The sequence below is a fragment of the Toxorhynchites rutilus genome, chromosome 3, assembly GCF_029784135.1.
Source record: "Toxorhynchites rutilus septentrionalis strain SRP chromosome 3, ASM2978413v1, whole genome shotgun sequence".
NCBI lineage: Eukaryota > Metazoa > Arthropoda > Insecta > Diptera > Culicidae > Toxorhynchites > Toxorhynchites rutilus.
In genome coordinates this window covers 250,848,856-250,868,399 of record NC_073746.1, presented here as the reverse complement: position 1 = coordinate 250,868,399, position 19,544 = coordinate 250,848,856, and the positions used below count along the sequence as shown (strand labels likewise).

Genomic DNA, 19,544 nt, shown 5'->3' with positions numbered 1-19,544 from the left:
TGAACCACTCATTTTTTCTGAGTTTCCAGAGATATATAAGAAGTCGGTTGAATTGTAGTATATAATGTGTGATATAACAACTATCTTCATTTAAAAGACTGGCCATTTGAACTTTATTGTTGTGTTCAGGCGCGAAACATTCAGAGGTAAAATTCCAGTGTTTCATAACTATAGAACCAGATGGAAAAACTCACTACAATAAAGTTCAAATGGCCAGTCTTTTAAACGAAGATAGTTGTTATATCACACACTATATACTTCAATTCAACCGACTTCTTACATATCTCTGGAAACTCAGAAAAATTACAATAAGTGTCTAATATATAGGTCATCTATAGCTCTTAATCAGTTCAAATAACCCCTTTGGGGTGGTTTTGACCAAGCTGCGCCATGTTGTAATTTGTATCTCATTCTACGCAAAGTATACTGCTCATTTAAGCTCTTTTAAGGCCTGGTTTAGATAGCTTGCAACCAACACGAATGAACAGACCGAAGTGCAAAGAAGCAATTCAGAATTATTTACTGCTATTTTTACATTAAAAACAATGTGATAGCCGGGTAATTTGCCATCAATTCATTGAATCCGGAAAGTCATGACATGGTTTGATGAATAAAGGTTTCAGATTCTGGACTGGTCAGCTTGTTTACCAGATCAAAACCCTATCAAGAACTCATGAGGAGTGATCGTATGAATAGTAGATGCAGCTTACAAGCAGTATGAGTGATTTGAAGAGCTTACACGAGCAGTATTCTTTGCGTAGAACGGGATACCCAATACAACATGGGGCAGCTTGGTCAAAACCACCCCGAATGTGTTATTTGAAACGATTAAGAACTACGAATTAGAAACTTATTGTAATTTATGTGAAATTGGCGTTAATTTTGTGAAAGGAGTGAGAGTTTTTCCAACCGGTTTCTATAGTTATGAAACACTGGAATTTTTGTTTTTTGAATATTTCCTGCCTGAACAAAACAATAAAGTTCAAATGGCCAGTCTTTTAAATGAAGATAGTTGTTATATCCTACACTATATACTTCAATTCAACCAACTTCTCACATATCTCTGGGAACTCAGAAAAAATGAGTGGTTTTATAATTGTGAAACGCAGTGTATACACACCTCATAAAATGAAGTTGGAAAGTGTTTCGAACAGTAAAAAGCAGAGCATAAACGTGAAATCCTTCTCGGTCTGAGCCGTGTATTTGGCTAACTATGCGAAAAGCTTTAATACGTGCTTGTTCGCAATGTGTCTCTCGTTTCGCTCGCTCATATTGCTCTTAAATTTCTATAACATGTATACTATACAAATGCTATACCAGTATGGGAGAGTTAAGTACATTTTCTGTTATTTCTAAGCTCATTCAATGTAATAGATCGGGATGCCAAAACACGTGCTAAGAATAAATTTTGGATGTAGGTTTCAATAAAGATTTCAAATTTTGCCATAACTCTTTGCCATTGCTCAGATTCTAATCAGTTATCCTCGGAATATATTCACAGCGAGTGTTACGGCCCGGTCCGTAAACTTGGATAACAAAGGCTTAAAACACATATTAATTTTCTAACCACTTTATTTCCACTAAAACTTAAAACTACAACACCCTAAACATAACTCAAAACACTAATCACATCCGCAACATATCCTGAATTCGTACCTGGAAAAACAAGAATCATTAATGCTTATGCAAAACAACAAGTACTTACCCGTTTCTTCTGGAATGATCGGGTTTCTTCAGGAAAACATTCCACATAACACTTGAAGGAACACAAATAGTCATCACAATATAAACATTAACATTGCATAACACAAACAATAACAAACGGATCAAAACAATAACAATAGGTAAGACGTTTCGAGAAGGGTATCGGACATTTACCGAGAATTTCTATTGCCATAGAACAATTGTTTATAGCGAACATTCTAGAATACCCGAGCAAAGAAACAACAATAGAATTCACCGTAGCTTGTATCATATAAATGGGGCAAAAAATGTTCACTTCTCAGTTCAGTTGCAAATTGTACATAGTAGTGAAATGGTTCAGTCGCAATAAACCATTCGTAGTTAAACTGTGAAAGGGTGAAACTATCAAGTGTTCTGAAAATCATAAAGAACCGAGAAGTTTATAGAGAACGTTTCTCTCACCGAGAAGTGGAATTCCGTACAGTGAAAAGTCCAGCGGAATCATCAATCACGCATCAATATAGACCAACTAGCCTTAGTTATATATTAAACCTATTTCTTCTACGAAGTGTGGCAAGTCAAACGAACTCTGGAATTCTGTTCAGAATACCATCTGGGCGGAAACAGCGAGTTTCTCAATCGATTTCGAATAATGGTTGAACACAAAAAAAACGCTGCCATTAGATTTTTTTAGAACATTTCTTTTCAAAATTTCCCTGAATCTAGCTAAGACTGTATAGCATAACAGTGGACAGTAGTTGTCAGGATAAGTTCATTTGTTGAACATCGTCTGGAAACCCGAAAGAGAGACACCAGCTAAGCCAGCGGATCTTGAAATACAAAAATGGGTCTTTCTCAAGCCGAATCCGAAGTTGCTGAGGAAAGTGGCGAAAAAGACAAATGTTCCACAATCTTATGTCCAAAAAAGTGAAAGAGAGGGTTGGTTTAAGAATCTTTAAGGCCCAGATTGTACCGGACCGGAATGTAAAGCAGAAAGGGAACATTGCCAACATTGAAACATCATGTCAATGTGTGGGAATCAATGCATTCAAAAAAGCTAGAAAAATGTGAAAAAATTCCACATTTCTCAAACATTACATCACACCGAGCGTCAACAACGCAACCACCGATACTGCCTTCTACCTGTGCTATCTCGACGCAAAGTGAAACTGTTATCTTATCACATCCGAGAGATTTTTCTTTGGAACCCTCTTTGGAGACGATGTTAGTGTTTTTTTCCTCATCGTAAGAAACATCCAAAATTTAACAACTTTATCAATCTCCAAAAGGTAAACTAAACAAAAAAAAAAGGCTCAAAGTAAATTGAAAATTACGAAAGAGTGTAGAGGACCCAAAAAAACGGACGACTGTTCGTCACACCGTTGATATGATAACATGGTCCCAATCCGGGTCGGACACTAGTACCGACGGGACCATTTTGCGTGATGGTGGTGATGATGATGGTAAAGGAGGGCACCGTTTTTGAACACATTTATGATACAGTTTAATTGTGAGCGGCGGCGGCGGCCGGTTTATGGTTTTGTTTTCTCGCTCCTGATATCAGTTTCAGTTTCAACGGAATCGGTCGTAAATTTGTTGCCACCCATGTGGAGACACGAGAGACGTTGTATTTTCGTGTTTTCGGCCACACTGCCAACACTCGTGGGTAAACGTAAACGTGGGTGGATATATGACATCGAAATTATTCTCATTTTTTTCCGAGTGTGTGGGTCATTTCATTCATGGAATATTAACTAATGATTTATTCCACACACACGTTCCCCTCTCGCCGTTTCTCTTTCGGTTTGTTTTCACAACAAAATAACGATTAGCCGAACGGAATATTCTCACGTTCGAAAAATAATCAGCAAATACTTTCGGCACTCGAGGGAAGCCTATGTAAATTAGGTGAAAAATTAGAACCAACAGAACCAGAGAGATAGCAAACAACCGTCGAATCCGTCTATATTTTGTGTTAGGCTTCGCCCAGGCACCACTATCTCGCGTTCATTGGGTCATCGACTTTTTACGAGCGATTGCATTAACAGTTGTTCGGCGTGTCTTTCACAAGCGGAGAATAAAATTCGATTCGGGGCTAATTTGAAATGCATCTCTCGGTGGGGGATATATATCAGCCCAGATCAAACGTGAGATCGAGAGTCGCATAATAAAGATATGATGGAGTTTGGAGAAGCGATAAAAACCCGTTTAATCCGCCCAAGATATTCGCTTTTAATTTATTTTATTTCCCAGCGCATAGATTGTAAAATTGGATTTAGTAATAAAATTCTCCCGAACTATTCATACCGAGCACCATTATGCAATCGTATTTACTATCTATGCAAGTTTATAACCGTTCCGCACAGCCCCATAACAGATTGACTAATAATCGAACTTTCCTTTTTTTTCCTCTCCTCAGGATGCCAGCCCAGTATCGGCCACACCGCGGTCGGTCGCCTTTTTTCTGGCAAATGGCCATCGTTTGCTTAATGTTCGTGGTTTCCATGGCGCGGAGCGTCACCGCCGAGAACGACTTCAGATATATCTCTTATCAAGGTAAGTTCCTGCCAATCATATCGTCATTTTTTTCTTCTTCTTTCAATTTTCTCTTCCGTCGATCAATTCCGTTCCGAGCACTACTTGTTGTCGCTGATGTGAGAAAATAGTGTTTTAATAGCGGCTTCCTCTCCAAGTCTCGCCATGCGACTTTTCTGGAATTAGATTTTTATTAGTCATATAAATGCAATTAGTCGTGTTGAATGCGAGTTTTTTTTTCTTATTTCGTCTGTCTTCTCTCGCTGCCTTTGCTTAGATGGGGTCGTTCAAACATGACGAACCTTTGGGCGACAAGAGGGATCCTCCCCATTATCAACTCGAATGCGTGCTTGTGTGATTTTTTTTTTGTGAATTTGCCATAAATGAGCCGCACCGAAAGCAAACGAACGAGGAGAAAACTGTCTTTTGCGTAACATCATGTTTTGCCGTGGCGGATTGCCGTTTACGCAGCAAGTCAGCAGCAAAATGCGATCGCAATGATATGTAAATATTTTGCGATTATGATAATTGCTGATTCCAATCGCGTTATCTCGCTGAATGGCTGCTGCCTGCCACCGGTTGGTCGGGGTCGCAACTTTCCGCTCGAGGGAGCGGAGGGCAGAGATTGTTTGAATTTTTCGCTGCATTTCTTTTGCGTGTTTGCTGTCGCTGCTAATGTAAATGCTCGGTTGGGGAGTTCCGTTTTGCCCCCTTTCGAGCGATTCCACGCCGTCGATTCTGTTCGAGGAGAGAAGCTCGGAGCTCCTAATTGGCCTGAGAAAGTTTATCCGATTGTCCATTTCGGCGACAGGAGAAGGTTTTGCATAAATTAGGTGCTTCTAGCCGTTATTAATTAATTTTCAACAGACAGACACAATTTTCAAATCATTTTATTCAGGATTTCAAACACAGATTTTAGCTCAATAAGCTTAACGTTATTTTTGGAAACATTTTTATATTTTTAGACCAATAAAAATACTTTATTCGTGTATGCTTCAGCGTTTTGAAATTCGTTGTTTGTGTCGAGATCTTCTGCTCGCGAATAGAAGATACATTTTTTGAATGAAACATGTTTTTCGTCTCATAGCTTCTTCTTCTTCTCCAATGGCACTAACGTTCCTATAGAAACTTCGCCTCCTCAACGTTGTTTTACTTGTGTTACTAATAAAGTACTTATTTGATATTTCTATGCCAAAGAGTACGCCCCAAATGTATTCTGTCTGGCAAGCTCAAAATTACGCGTGCAAGCCAAAAGAAGTTTCTCTGACAAAAAATAGGGCTTGTTGTTTTCAAAACTAGGAAAAATATTTTTTCACTTGTCTTCCAAAAAAAATGAATCAAAATAGGTATAGGATAGCATAGCAGTCACACTTACCACTACTCCACCAGTGCCGGCAACTGGTTACTCATGATGACCTACTACACCATTTTTCATCTCCCCGTTTTCATTTGTTTCAGTGAATATTTTCCGATCACAATAGTGACATTTTTGTTTGAGTGCTAAGTGCTCCAATAAATGAGTGTTTCAGTTCGCTCAGAAAAAAGATTGAAATATTAAAAATTTCACTTCAGTGTAAAGAATGAATCGATTTAACATCAAGCGGAAGGAGCATGCACAAAGGAGAGGCTATATTTTCATCATTGTGCTTAAAAAGAACTTTAGTTTATTAAACCAGCGTGAATAAGCTGCATCGTGAAATGCGGTAATTGGTTGTATAGTCACATTTTTTGTACGCGATTCATTCTAGTCAATTTCGGAGTTTCGGTGCTATCTTATGTTTTCAGTATTCCAACAAAAGATATAAATGATTTTTGTCTCCTATCTCTTAGACTGTGAAGAATTCCAAAGACATTTTTGTTGCTTATGGATAGATCTAAAGATCTAGACATCTAAAGATCTAGACATCTAAAGATAAAAGAACATGAAATTCAAATTCAGAATTCCAAAATTTGAATGATGATTATGGTCCCACCTTCTTCCCCTATAAAGGTTTGAGCAAGACGAGTTATCTAAAAGTTAATTCGTTTTTCTCATCATTGAAACAAGTTTAGCAAAAGGAAACGAACTGATTTTATTTACAGATATAAATTCGTATATAGTATTGCGATGTTAAAAACTACCCAAGCCGATATCCAGTCGTGTGCGCTACATAGCCGATTTGATCCACCAATGCACAAGTCCAACCGACAGCCTTGTTTTAGATTGATAATGAATATCCCCATCCAGAGAAGTCGAGAGAAGTTCATTTACGAAAAATTCCTAGACCGGCTCTTAAAAAACTTCAACTTTATATCCTTTTATCTGTGCCACGAACGCGACGCTCAAACTTTTGTAGACTTTTTTTTTAACTAATACAAAATAAAAAAAAAAACAAAATATTAAAATAGCCCATCATCACCAAGATCATGATAGACATACAAATTCAAAATTAAGAATAAATGAAGAATTGTTCAAAATTGTCTAAACATCATAAACCGTTTCAAAAAACTTCGTGAAAATAATAAAAAAAGACACAGCTGTCACATTAAGTTATCCTTCGTTAGGCAAAATCGTTGTCAATAAAAAAAAGTTGATGGATCTGAGCCTAGGGGTACGGACGGGATCTTGACATAGGACTGTGATTGTGTGTAGTAATTACATTTAAATTGAGTTTTTCATTGTTCAAAATCTGTATTTTTTTCTCTGTTGATACATCAAATGGATGTCCTGGAAAAATCGTTTCCTGCATGTACTTGTATCCATTAAACGGGTTAAATTACATAACGTGGAAGAATTCGGTACCACATTCTGTTCAAAAATGTACCCAAAAATACCATTAAAGCCATTCAATCATGCAAAAGAAGACAAAGAGTCATCATGTATCATTTTTAAACACAAGTTAAAATTGTTAAGACCTACTTAAATATAAGCCTGAGTCAAATCAATCTATGACTACAAAAATATATTGTAGATAAAAATAGCATTATCTCCTTTGTTACCACGTTGTCCGGAACATTGTTTGTAATAACTTTACAGCTCTGTAAGATCGCGACTACTCAAGCTATCATAATCTGATTTACGTGGGTATTCCCTTTCGATCTTATAAATCAGCAGCTATTTAAAGTAATTTATTGCATTTTCACATAACCAAACAACATACTCGATATTATGACAACCTGTTACACAAATTGTTTGTAGTGAGACCTACACGATAAAAACATGAATTGAGCACAAATTGATTGGACAACATAAAATATAATATAAAATTAATGCCTATTATCAGTAAATGGACAATAATTCATTTTACGCATCAATTCACATTATTAGCTAACGCCGGAATTCAGGCCAAAAGATTGCTCGTTGCGTCGGGGAGGAAGCGAGTGGATAGTGCAATCGAAAGAAAACATACCCAATTAAATCGTGAAATTGTTAACTTTTTTATCATATTCATTGTTCATGTTTCGAGCAAAAAAAATCTGGATAAATTTCCTGTCTAATGATATATAACACAACATCTGTCGCAATAACCATTTTGAGTAATATGCGTTTGAAAACTCTTAATAAATCGTTACATTTTTCGTAGAGTGACCCCCCTATATAGAAATCAAAGACATAGTCCTATGTCAATGGCCTACGTCTATGGTGTTCTTATTTCCTCCGCGTTTCTTCCTACTTCAACTCGATCACACCAATATCTAGGCAGCAAACCGTTAACTACTATATAAATAAACACCATAGTTGAATACAAAACCAATTCTTTGCTTCATAGATAATCATTTCAGAGCGTCCAGCATCAAATATGAGGAGGTGAATCTGTTGCATTCTAAAATCAAACGCATTATTTTATTCTGAAAGCACTGTAATCTCGAAATTTGTATTTCATTGGCCAAAAACAAAATAGAAGAGCAAAAGTCCAGATGAGAAGAGATGATTGATTTGTATAGCTGTATTTTACTGCAAATAGTTAAATCGGTTCTTAGTCGACACAAGATTCCATACTTCTTAGCAATTTTCTTGATGACATTGTCATCTAAAATCTGTAATTTATGCATCGCAAATCATTTATTGTTTTTCACAAGCAGTAAATCGTTATAAATCTGAAATCCAGGAATCTTAAATCGAAATCGAAAAAACTGAAATAAAATAATACAAAAATTTAAAAAAATCAAAATTTCAGAATCCAGTAGATATTAACCTAAACAAAGAGCATATCTTCTCTTCGTGAGCAGAAGATTTCGACACAAACAACGAGCTTCAAAACACTTAATAAGAACACGATGGTCATACATAAATCTTTTTTTTTATTAATTCGTTTATTTTTTCAGGCTCAGTTACATAAGTTTTAGGGAGCCGAATTCTTAACTCGGCTGACTCGACATTTTTTTTCTAGAACAAGGATGGGATGTAAGAAGATTATAAAATTGTTGATGATCAAACTGAATTCTTAAATCTATTCGTATACCTATAGTGTATTTACATTTCAACTTATTCTACTGTTTATAGCAAGGAGACCAATTACTCGCAAAGGAAGAAAAGGAGGGTATAAGGATATAGGGACAATCACACACAAAGATCGATAGCTTTATTTGGGACATGTAATTAAGGTATAACCGAGCCAATGCATCTCTCACCGGTACATTGGGTTGTCTTCCTTCCTCGGGCCCGAAGGAGTTTTTCAAAATTCGATCTGGCAGCCAGATACACCTCGCACGACCAAACAACATGTTCGTTGTCGTGTTAACCTTGGCCATAAACGCAGAGATTGTTGATGGCAAGATTGAAACGGAAGTGTAGTGGATCTAACGAAAATGAAATATTTTTATTGGTCTAAAAATAAAGAATTGTTTCCAAAAATAACATTAAGCCGGTAGAATTAAATCAGTATTTGGAATCCTAAGCAAGAGATTTGGAAGTTGTCGAATGACTGTTAAAAATTACGAATCTTTATAATCATAAATTCTGTAATCTAAAATCCATAACGTCTAATACTCAAATATCAAAAATCTGAAATCCAAAAATTTCTGCAAAGACAAACAATAACAAACAATCACATTGGAAGGACAATAAAGCTTAGTTGACAGAAACAATATTGCTATAATATTCCAAAGCTCAATTGTTATAGCGAAAGTTCGAGAAGAAACCCGACCAGAAGAATAATCACTATGAACCTTATTATTCAAATAACCAAAGGGAGCACCGTATAAAAAGGTCAATAGTCTGTACATAGTCTCAGTTTCAAATAAACCTTCGAGCGATATACTTCAACTCTGAATTGTATTTACTAATTTTTCTCGAAGTGAAACTATCTTCGGAATTCATCGAATCTTCCAAGCCTGAGCCCCTGCTCGGCTATAAAAATCTTCAAGTGTTATTCTTACATCGTCGATCTTTATTTTTCGCAATCCGTAAATCGTTATAACTCCGAAATTCAGGAATCTTAAATATGAAAATCTCAAAATATTAAGTCCAATAATCCGTCATCTAAAAACCCAATAATCCAAACAGTCTTTAATTCAAAAATCCAGAAAAAATAAGTCTAAAATCAAAATTCATAAGTGTGGAAAACGAAAATGTAAAATTTAAAAAGCTAAATATCAAAAATCATATAAAAACTACAAATCAAAGATAACAAGATTCAAAAAAATAAAAAAATCAAATATAAATTCTTAAAAATTTGGAAATCTAAAATTCAAACAATTCAAATGCATAAAAATAAAACAATAAAACATACGAACAAATGTGAAAATTGCATTCTGTTTACTACCAATGCCATATATTAATTTCCATATCCAATCGTTTACCGAGCAACATCGCATAATAACCCAGTGTTAAGAAGTATCCCTATGTGTTTAATTCCACGTGTTTTAATTATTTCACCAAAGCACCAAGTTTTCCCGATTTCTGAGCTATCATAATCGATGCCTTCTTCTGCCGATCCGCCGTTCCAATCAATGGTCAGAGCCATCACCGGTTTGCATGATTTCTCAAAGGGTCGGCGAGATTTTTAAATTTTTCTCCCAAAACTGCTCATAAACTTCTGCGCAGCACTTTCTCCTACTACTTTTGTCACTTCAGACCAATCTTTTTTGTTTGTTTCAACAGCATCGTCCTCGTCAAAGTCCGAGAAGTTTCAAAAGAGCGAAGCTCTGGGTAGTGTTCTGGGAAGCTTCGTGTTCCGTTGGTTGGAAGCGAAGATGGTAAAAGATTTTCAGGTGGAATAACGCACTTCGAAAATAAAAAAGTATGAATGACAATTAAGTTTTCCGTAACAAAAATGTATTCCATGTGATAGAGTAAGTAATAATAATATCAAGTAATAATGTTCATTTAAACAAACAATACAAGTAATCCTCCAAGTCTGATTATCTTTTTCTACACAAATACATTTTCATTTAAATTGAGTTACACGTTACGGTTTCGCGCCAAATGGGGTAGGTAAATAGTCGCCTTTGCGGACATTTATCTCCCTGAACACCGGTAAAGTTTATTACGTTTCTTTGGAAATTAAATCGGGTATTTCCAGCTGTGAAATCTTATCTTCAGGTAATGTTCATTATATGAGATATTACTCTTGCCACATTTTCACCATCAGCAGATCATTCGATTGTTGTTTTTTTTATCCCATTTATTTATTTAAGGCTCATTAGCATTTCATATGTAACAGAGCCGAATTTTAATCGTGTACATGTCACATGGTTATCATATCTATAATTAGCACATTACACAGTTGCCATTCGCCAGTATTTCTTCTATACCAGTACATATGGTACATTACCACAGTAGCCATTTAGGCGTAAGAGTATTCTTTCTGTTCTTCCATTATCCAGTTGGACCACCGGACAGCGGAGACAGTTGATTGATCATTGTTGAGTTATTTATAGAACAGAAGCCCGATGTGTCTTGCAGAGCAGAGTAGTTGTATGGATGAATCGATCTTATTTCGACCGTGGATCGATCTCCATCGCTGATGATTGTTGCGTGGACGTAGCTATTCTGTAACAATACAAAGATGGTCAATGAGGACCCTGAGTTTTGAACTCACGATCGATCGCTTACTAAGCGAACGCGCAACCAATGTGGCTACGGAGACTCCCCATTCGATTGTTGGCAGCAATCGCAATTGAAGTGCCATAAGAAAAAAAAAGATTGCATAATAATTATAGTCATGACCAGCGTCACGTAGACTGCTTCCGTCGGTTGGCAAAAAATAGCGATGACGCTAATGGCACTCTCCCATTCTAGCTAGCAATCGCAACCTTCGGTGTTTGATAAGGCACTGTTTTTCCTTATCGCAAAAGCTGCACACTCATGTGCTAATTTCTCAACAAGATGAATGAATAGAAATAAACAGTTTCGAGGCAAGCATTATTGCTCTTTTGCTGCCTGCCATATGCAATCAAGTGTAATCGATTGAATGAAGAAATGAATAAAAATACCCGCGAACAACAATCTCAGCTGAGTCAGTCAGCAAAGTAAAAAGTATTCGGCCATGTTCGCCCTTGCAACGGTTTATACCGGTTCGGAGAATAGCTTCCTTTTATGTCAACACACGCGCGACACAAAAAGAGGCTGCGTCGGTCTTCTTCCCTACCAAACACGCTCCCAGTGGACATTTTTCAACGTTCGATTCCCTGGAAGGGCCATCTGTTGATTTCTTGCACATGTGCCTTCGCTGTCATTTAGCTTCGTCGTGATATGGGTACTGGACTTTGTCAATCGTAACTTACCCAACCCGCTCTGCCCAACGGAGTTCGCGATCGAATTCGCACGTGACCATATGTGGGATTTGTTTCGGATTTTTACCTTTTTCACCTTTCTCCTTCCCATCAAGAAACTTCGTACGGTATTGGTTTCAGGTTTTACCTCCGCTTCAAAAGGAGAAGCCCGGCACTGGTTTAATGTGACGCAAAAAGACGTCGATTGAATTCTGATTGATTACCGGGGAAAGAGGCATCGCAACTGCAATGGGGTCAACCTGCCGTTGTTCGCGGCATCGGGGTATATCCAGCTTCTGGGACCCTCGCTGTCAAATCGGTTCAAAAATTGTTCTCTCCTGAAGCTGACAATTTCCATGCATAATCACTTCTTCGGGCGTACGATAATATAAAAAAACAAATCGACTCTCGCCATACGCACATGTAGTACTCAGCAGGTCGGATTGGGACCCGGTGAATAGTAATTAAATCCCCTTCAATTATCATAAAGCAGCGAGAGGAGGGAGCCCTTGCGACTCTTGCGAAGGTCGAAACCCGGGAGAGAGAGTGTGTACTCTTTCAGAGACCATAGCTTCCTTTCGCCGCGGGATGCCAACCTTCCCGAATTTTTTTTCGTCTTCTTCGAAAAAGCTATCTTTTGAGGTCCTTACACTTTGGAACCACGATCGCGTTGGAGAAATTGGAAAGCACACGAAGGGCAATAAATTTCGAAGTGAGATGGGCTTGTTGAATCATTTTTTTGGTCAAGTTTGCGCTGCCGTCGGCCGGTCCATAATTTCCCGTTACCATAAATATAAGCCATCGGGGCGAGAATGGACAAAATCGATTTCGGCTCGGTATCCTCTCGGGATGGTTGTAATTTAATTACAGCGGAACGGTTTTTCATTTTGAACTCATTAATTATTTTTTGGTGAAATTATGAGTGACAATATTCAAGTTTGGCAAAGGGTGGGGAAAATCGATTGCTTTCTCACGTTCACGTTGAGTATGGGCGTGAGAATGTCCCGAACCTTTTGACTGAAGATTGCGTCCTACATAAACTTTATCAAAATTACAACGGGCTGTTATATTCTTCAATTGTTCATTATAATTAATATCACAGAGGCTATAAAGTAACCCACGCCGAGTTAGCTGAAAAACATTCGATTTACAATTATCATAGAAATCAATTTTTGTTTCAACTATTTTTTTTTTTCATAACGTATCCACAATATTTTACCTTTTTTAGAAGAGATAGCTGAAAAGCCGTTCAAGAATTTACTCAAAAACTCAATTTCATACTGGAAACTTTTATATCTGATAGATATTTTTTTAGATGTTTTAGTTTTTCCTAAAATGCGGCGGCTAGCGGAATCGGAGATATGTTCTCTCAAATCGATGAAATTCATTTTTTTTTTCTTGTAAAACTGGAGCTATAAAAAATTTGAGTTTTGAAAAGGTCAAGAAGCAAATCAAAGTTATTTCACATGAAAATGTAAATTTTTTGTCCTTAATTTTGACCAAAATCGTCCTTGAGTTGTTGATTTTTTGACCAAATCGCTTTTAATTGAGTTTTGAAAAGTCTGTCTAAAGGGTGTGTCACATCAAATTGCATCACGGAAAAAACGCTGTAGAAATTTAATTTTTAGGAATTATATCTTCAGCTTTCGCTTATAATCAGATAAGAGTGTAAAGATCACGGTGGCTATGCTTCACTGTCAATTTTTCGTAAATTTGGAAAAATGTCGTCGAATGAAAAAGAGCGTCGTGAATTAATCCTACGCACTCATTTCGAGAATCCATCATCGGGACATCGGTAAGATGCTGGGAATCGTCCAATCCACGGTCAGCAGAGTACTAAAACGATACTTCGAGAACCTAACCATCGACCGGAAGGTGAAGAACGGCAAAAATGGATGCTCCGTCAGTGAAAAAGATCATAAGCGCGTAGTTAAGCAGTTTAGACGTGATCCGAGAAGTTCGGTCCGGGATGTCGCCAATAAGCTGAATTTGTCAAGTTCATTCGTCCAGCGGACCAAGCAGCGGGAGGGCCTGCGTACATACAAGGTTCAGAAGGCTCCTAACCGCGACGAAAGGCAAAACATGGTGGGGAAGATGCGAGCCCGGAAGCTGTACACCGAAATGCTGACGAAGCCGCATTGCCTGGTAATGAACGACGAAACCTACGTCAAAGCGGACTTTCGTCAGCTGCCGGGCCTGCTGTTCTTCTCCGCAGAGGACAAATTCAGCGTTCCGGAGGAGATTCGCAAGCAAAAACTATCCAAGTTTGCCAAAAAGTACATGGTGTGGCAAGCGATCTGCTCTTGCGGAAAGCGGAGCGCCCCCTTCGTGATGACCGGCACGGTAAACGGGCAGGTTTACCTTAAGGAGTGCCTACAGAAGCGCTTACTACCACTATTGAAGCAGCACGAGGGCCCGACCATCTTCTGGCCGGATCTCGCTTTGTGCCTCTATTCAAAGGACGTGTTGGAGTGGTACGAAGCCAACGGGGTCACCTTCGTGCCAAAGGAAATGAACCCGCCCAACGCGCCGGAGCTTCGCCCAATAGAGAAATATTGGGCGATTATGAAGCAGGCCCTCCGGAAGAACCCAAAAGTTGTCAAATCGGAGGCGGACTTCAAGAGAAAATGGATTTCTGTTCTAAAAAAAACTACAACCTGACGTTGTACAGAACCTTATGGACGGGGTAAAGAGGAAGGTGCGAGCATACGGGCTTGGGCTCGAAGTATGAATAAAAAGAAAATGCCAAAAGTTGTTTAATAGTTTTTATTTTACTGTTTAAAATTTTCAAAAGGATCGGTCTACTGGGCGAATTTCTACAGCGTTTTTTCCGTGATGCAATTTGATGTGACACACCCTTTATTACTTTCTATTAAGAGTTGTGTCTAGAATTCAATTTCCCAATAATTTCAAGATAATTTAACAACATGTGAGTATCTTGAATGATTATTTGAGCTGCGTAGTAGTTTTGTTCTTTATCGCAAAACATTGGACCCGTATTTTTCATCATTAGGGTGATCATTACCATTTTAGGGTTGCCCAAAAAATAATTTTTTTCCCATTTTTTCCAAAAAAATTTTTTTTCAAATTCATAACTTTTGAACTACTGTACCGATTCGGATGATGTACATATCAAATCGAATAGGTGACAATGTCCATTTTAGGGTGGTCCAAGAGATAATTTTTTCTCAGTTTTTCCAAAAATTACTTTTTCTAAAAACTCATAACTTTAGAAGTGTAATTATTGATTATATCTTTTATAGTTTTCCATTGTCTCGGGACCAAGGGCGCCATATTTTTAATATTTTTTCATGAAAGCTAAGATTTTTTTAGATAACATATCCAAAATTCAGAGAGGCGTTATTTTGTGTTATTGAGTTTTGATTTTTCAAACTAAACCGATGGTCCGAATAATTATTTTTCCCTTTTTTTCAAAAATAATTTTTTTTTTTAATTCATAACTTTTAAACTAGCGGGCCGATTCAGATGATCGATATACCAATTTGAAGCAACATGAAATACCATATATGCATAAAAATTGAATTCTAGTCGCATAGAATATTGAACGAAAACTGAAAACATGCTGACTTTGCAAAATCACTCGTAAACGAAAAAAACACCTCTCTGATATTCGGATATGTTATGTAAAAAATCCTCAGCTTTTAAGAAAAAATATAAAAAATATGGTGACCTTAGCTCCGAAACCATGTAAGCAATGAAAAACTTCTACAATCAATAATTACAAAAACAAAATCTGTTTTTTTAAGTGTAATGTTTTTGAAACAAAACTAGCTCAGTGGCTTTAATTTGATATATCTGAATCAATCAAATCTAAATCGGTCCAGTAGTTCAAAAGTTGAATTATTGAAAATGGTCATTTTTGGAAAAAAAAAAAAGGGAGAAAAGTTGATTTTTACGACTACCATAAAATGGAAATGGCCACCCTGATGAAAAAAAAAGAAATACGGGTCTAATATTTTACGATGAGGAATAATACTACCAATTTTCATGAAAATCTGACAATCACTGTATCGGTTTAGCATGGAATTTAATTTTGTGCTTGACCCATTCTCACCCCCACTCAGTGTAATATAAGTGATTATTTCGAAAATATTGAAACTCGAATGGAAAAAAATGTTGATGTTCAAAATCAGTAATGACTCATCTGGCAAGACTTTAAAGAATCATTCTATCCAATACATACAATTTTAGTAGTTCTGTATAATCCCGGGCATAAGATTTTTTTTTAGGTGTTATTTGATGGCTATTTACACTATTAAACGGCTCACAGCTTCAAAAAATATTCGCAATATTTGTCAAGATATTACTAATATTAACTTTCTCCATTTTTGACCCAATTTCACCCCCATCGACGGTATGCAAAGTTTCTTAAATGACCAATGTTTTTACACTCACAACGTTTCACTGTAATCTGGGATACTACTGCCAATGGCCAGTCGAGTTGGCATGAAATTCGTCGAAAGTAAAAAAAATTAAAAATAATTGAAAACGTTAAAATGGTCGTAATCGTCATAAATAATTTGAAATGTTTAAATACTTTCAAGTATTTTGAAATTTTTGGAAAATTTCTTAACGAAAAAGTTTATATGTTTTCTTTTTGGTTGCATTGTTATGCATTGTGGATAGTTCGAGGTAGTTTTATAGATTTTGAAGCATTGCACCTTATATTAGATTAGCATGAACAATCTGTAGAGGAAAGGGGGGCACTTTCGGACGGGTGCAGTTTCGGACAACGCTTGTAAAAATTAAGTGGTACAATTTTCAACCAAATTAAAAATATAAGCAAGTTAACAGCCCTTCCACCAACAGCTGTCATGTGGTTTGACATATCCTAGTCGTTTATTACTTACGAAAACAACACAGTGCCCTTTTTCATACATGTTTCGAAACTTTTGAGCTTGAAGTTGTAAATATTCCCCTAATTCCTCTGTGAACGATTTAGAAATTTAAGTTACTAACCTCAGTTAGTAACTAATATGAAATGATAAAAGGTGCATACAACTGGGAAATAATCGTCTATTTATAAGATAAAATTATTATTTGTCTTCGGATGGTGGTGGGGCACATTCGGACATCGTTCACGGGGCACATTCGGACACTGTTTAATACCTCATAAAATTTGTATCTGATTGTTGTTTCTAACAAACATAAATTTAGTCTGATTCTCAGACCCAATGATGGTTCGAAACTATAAAAAGAAACCGTTAGAACCAGCATCAACGAAGATGAGATGGAAAGAGCTATCGAAATAGTTTCGATTGGAACGTTTTCATGATTCCAGCTCACAGGTGGTCCAACTAGGTCCATTGTCTTTGCTAATTTTCCAACTAACGGTTGCATAACGGGAAAACTGTTTCTCAATATTTGAAAAAGGTAGCAAAAAGCAACGTAAACGAAGCAATTTCAAAAAATCAAAAATCATTCAAGAAGTCATTGCACTTTGAAAACAATTAAATATTGCCGAGAAAATTGCACAATTCATGTTTCTTTCCACCTTATGTCACAAATCGCTTACAACCGCTGGATGTTTCAGTTATGGGCCCTTTCAAGCAAATTTGGCTACTCAACCATCCTGGAAAAACTATTTCCACACACGACCTTTCAGGTATAGTTGCATCGGCTTATAATGCTTCTTTCAATCTGAGTAATATCCTAGCTGGATTCAAAATGACAGGTTGCTATCCATTCTCAAGAAATGATTTTGAATGCTCAAAAGATTTCACCTACTGGAGCGGAGGTAGCAACTGACTCATCGGGTAATACAACAATGCTGCAAAACATTGCGTCTACAGTACAGATAGATTTTACTTTGGCAACTTTGTTTACCGGAAAATGTTGAATCTTTTCCAAAAACTTCACCGCGGAAAACAACCACTCGAAAACGGAAGAAAACAAAATCACGAATTCTTACTGACTCTCATAGTAAGCAGTTTCCATTCTGAAAAATACTGATAAACAGAAAAATGCAGAATATGCTGGAAATAAGAGGAAACGGAATTAATTGTTGATAAACATTAAATTTTATTTTTTTTTTCGTTGTCCGAAAGTGCCCCAGGACTGTCCGAAACTGCCCCACACATGGTGCACATTCGGACAAAAAGGCAATTTTCAAAAATTCGAATAAACCATTCGTAATCGCATCAACGCACACATCTAACACGTTCATATGATACATTGATGTGTTACAAATTTCTCTATTTCCCTACTCAAGAGGGAAAATAAACGCTCGCTGACTAGGGTTGCTACAGATGTTCAAATGACAACCAGGATGAATTCAGGATTTTTTTTAAGTTTACAAAAAATATTAAAAATCAAGGAAAAAAAGTGTCCGAATGTGACATCCGGAACCCCCCCCCTCCCCTACGTTTTAAATTGACTTATTAACATTTGTGTCAAGTCATGAAGTTCCTTTGAAAACTGTAGAATATCTGAGCTGAACGACCGCCGACTCGTTGAAGACCGTATCATAAAGGTCACGATGATATGATGAGAATAACTAGAATAAATATATATATTTTTGGGCTAAAAATCTCTAAAAAAAAATTTACCATATGAACATGGCTGATTTTAACAAGAACCCTTACCAATCTTGAAAATCTACTTATTCTAACCAATTGTCACTCAGCTAATTGCGAAAAATATACAAAACCAATCCCACACGGCTCATGAATTGAAAGTAAGTAATTCCAATCGAAGCTCCTCGAGCAGATTTCCATGAGTATTCGCTGCGAGCAGCTTATTTCCCTTCCCTAATGGTGACTTTTGCACAGACGCCTGGCGCTTCTCCTGATCGAACTATAATTTACAACTGCAAGGGGGTAATAATTATTGCCATAAATGTATATCTCTCTTGGGGCAAAGGTAGACTGCAGTGGCGCTCATGAGCACTCCGTACGAAACGAACGCTCGAGCCAATCGTGCCGTTCTTTTGCGCGGAGGCATTAATTAACTTATTTTGTTTTATCCATAAGAACATACCCTCACACTCACATGTGAGTTCTGCCTCACTCTACAGGCGGTATCATAGCGGAACCCGTCTCGACCAACCAGGCAGTAATCACTTCTTCAGGTGCAAAAGTCCTCCGAGCGGTGGTAATATACTCTCGGTACGCGCTTCCTTATACGGTCATTTCGGTCAGGGACTCGCTGCTGGCCCACTGACTGACTGTCGGTTGCCTCGGTCGAGGAATGATACCGATGTTCCATCGCATTAAGGGTTACATCGCCGGGTCCCTCTCCAACAACAATTCATACTTATTTAACTGCTGTTACATACACTCACGATTTGCAACAATTCTCGTACTTGTTGTGTCGCAACAGAATTATTCAAACAAATCAATCAATCAGCGAATTAAATAGCCATACGCTACAATGGCCTGCATTCGAATCTCGCAATCAGCCATTAATGTCATGCTGTAGCAGTAAAAACTCAATAATTGTTCGACCCTCTGTTCTCCCGTGGCGGATACAAGCCTTCCCAATCAAATCCATAAAACGGCTTGTCTTCCAGATCTGAATATCGTGACATTTTCACTGCCATCAGATCTCCCGGATTGAAAAACGTGCGAATCAGATTTTGGTAATTACCAATTTTGGAGCCCTGTCAAACA

General features: G+C 37.3%; 1 protein-coding gene across 4 annotated transcripts in view; it reads left to right on the top strand.

Moving 5' to 3' along the window:
* The window catches only part of LOC129775480 (semaphorin-5A), a 398,666-nt gene that overhangs the window by 117,044 nt on the left and 262,078 nt on the right, over positions 1–19,544 (top strand). For all 4 annotated transcript variants that reach the window (XM_055780269.1, XM_055780270.1, XM_055780273.1 and 1 more), the window contains one exon: positions 4,103–4,239. In XM_055780269.1, coding sequence (XP_055636244.1) covers positions 4,103–4,239 — 137 coding nt within the window. The remainder of the gene's footprint in view (positions 1–4,102; positions 4,240–19,544) is intronic.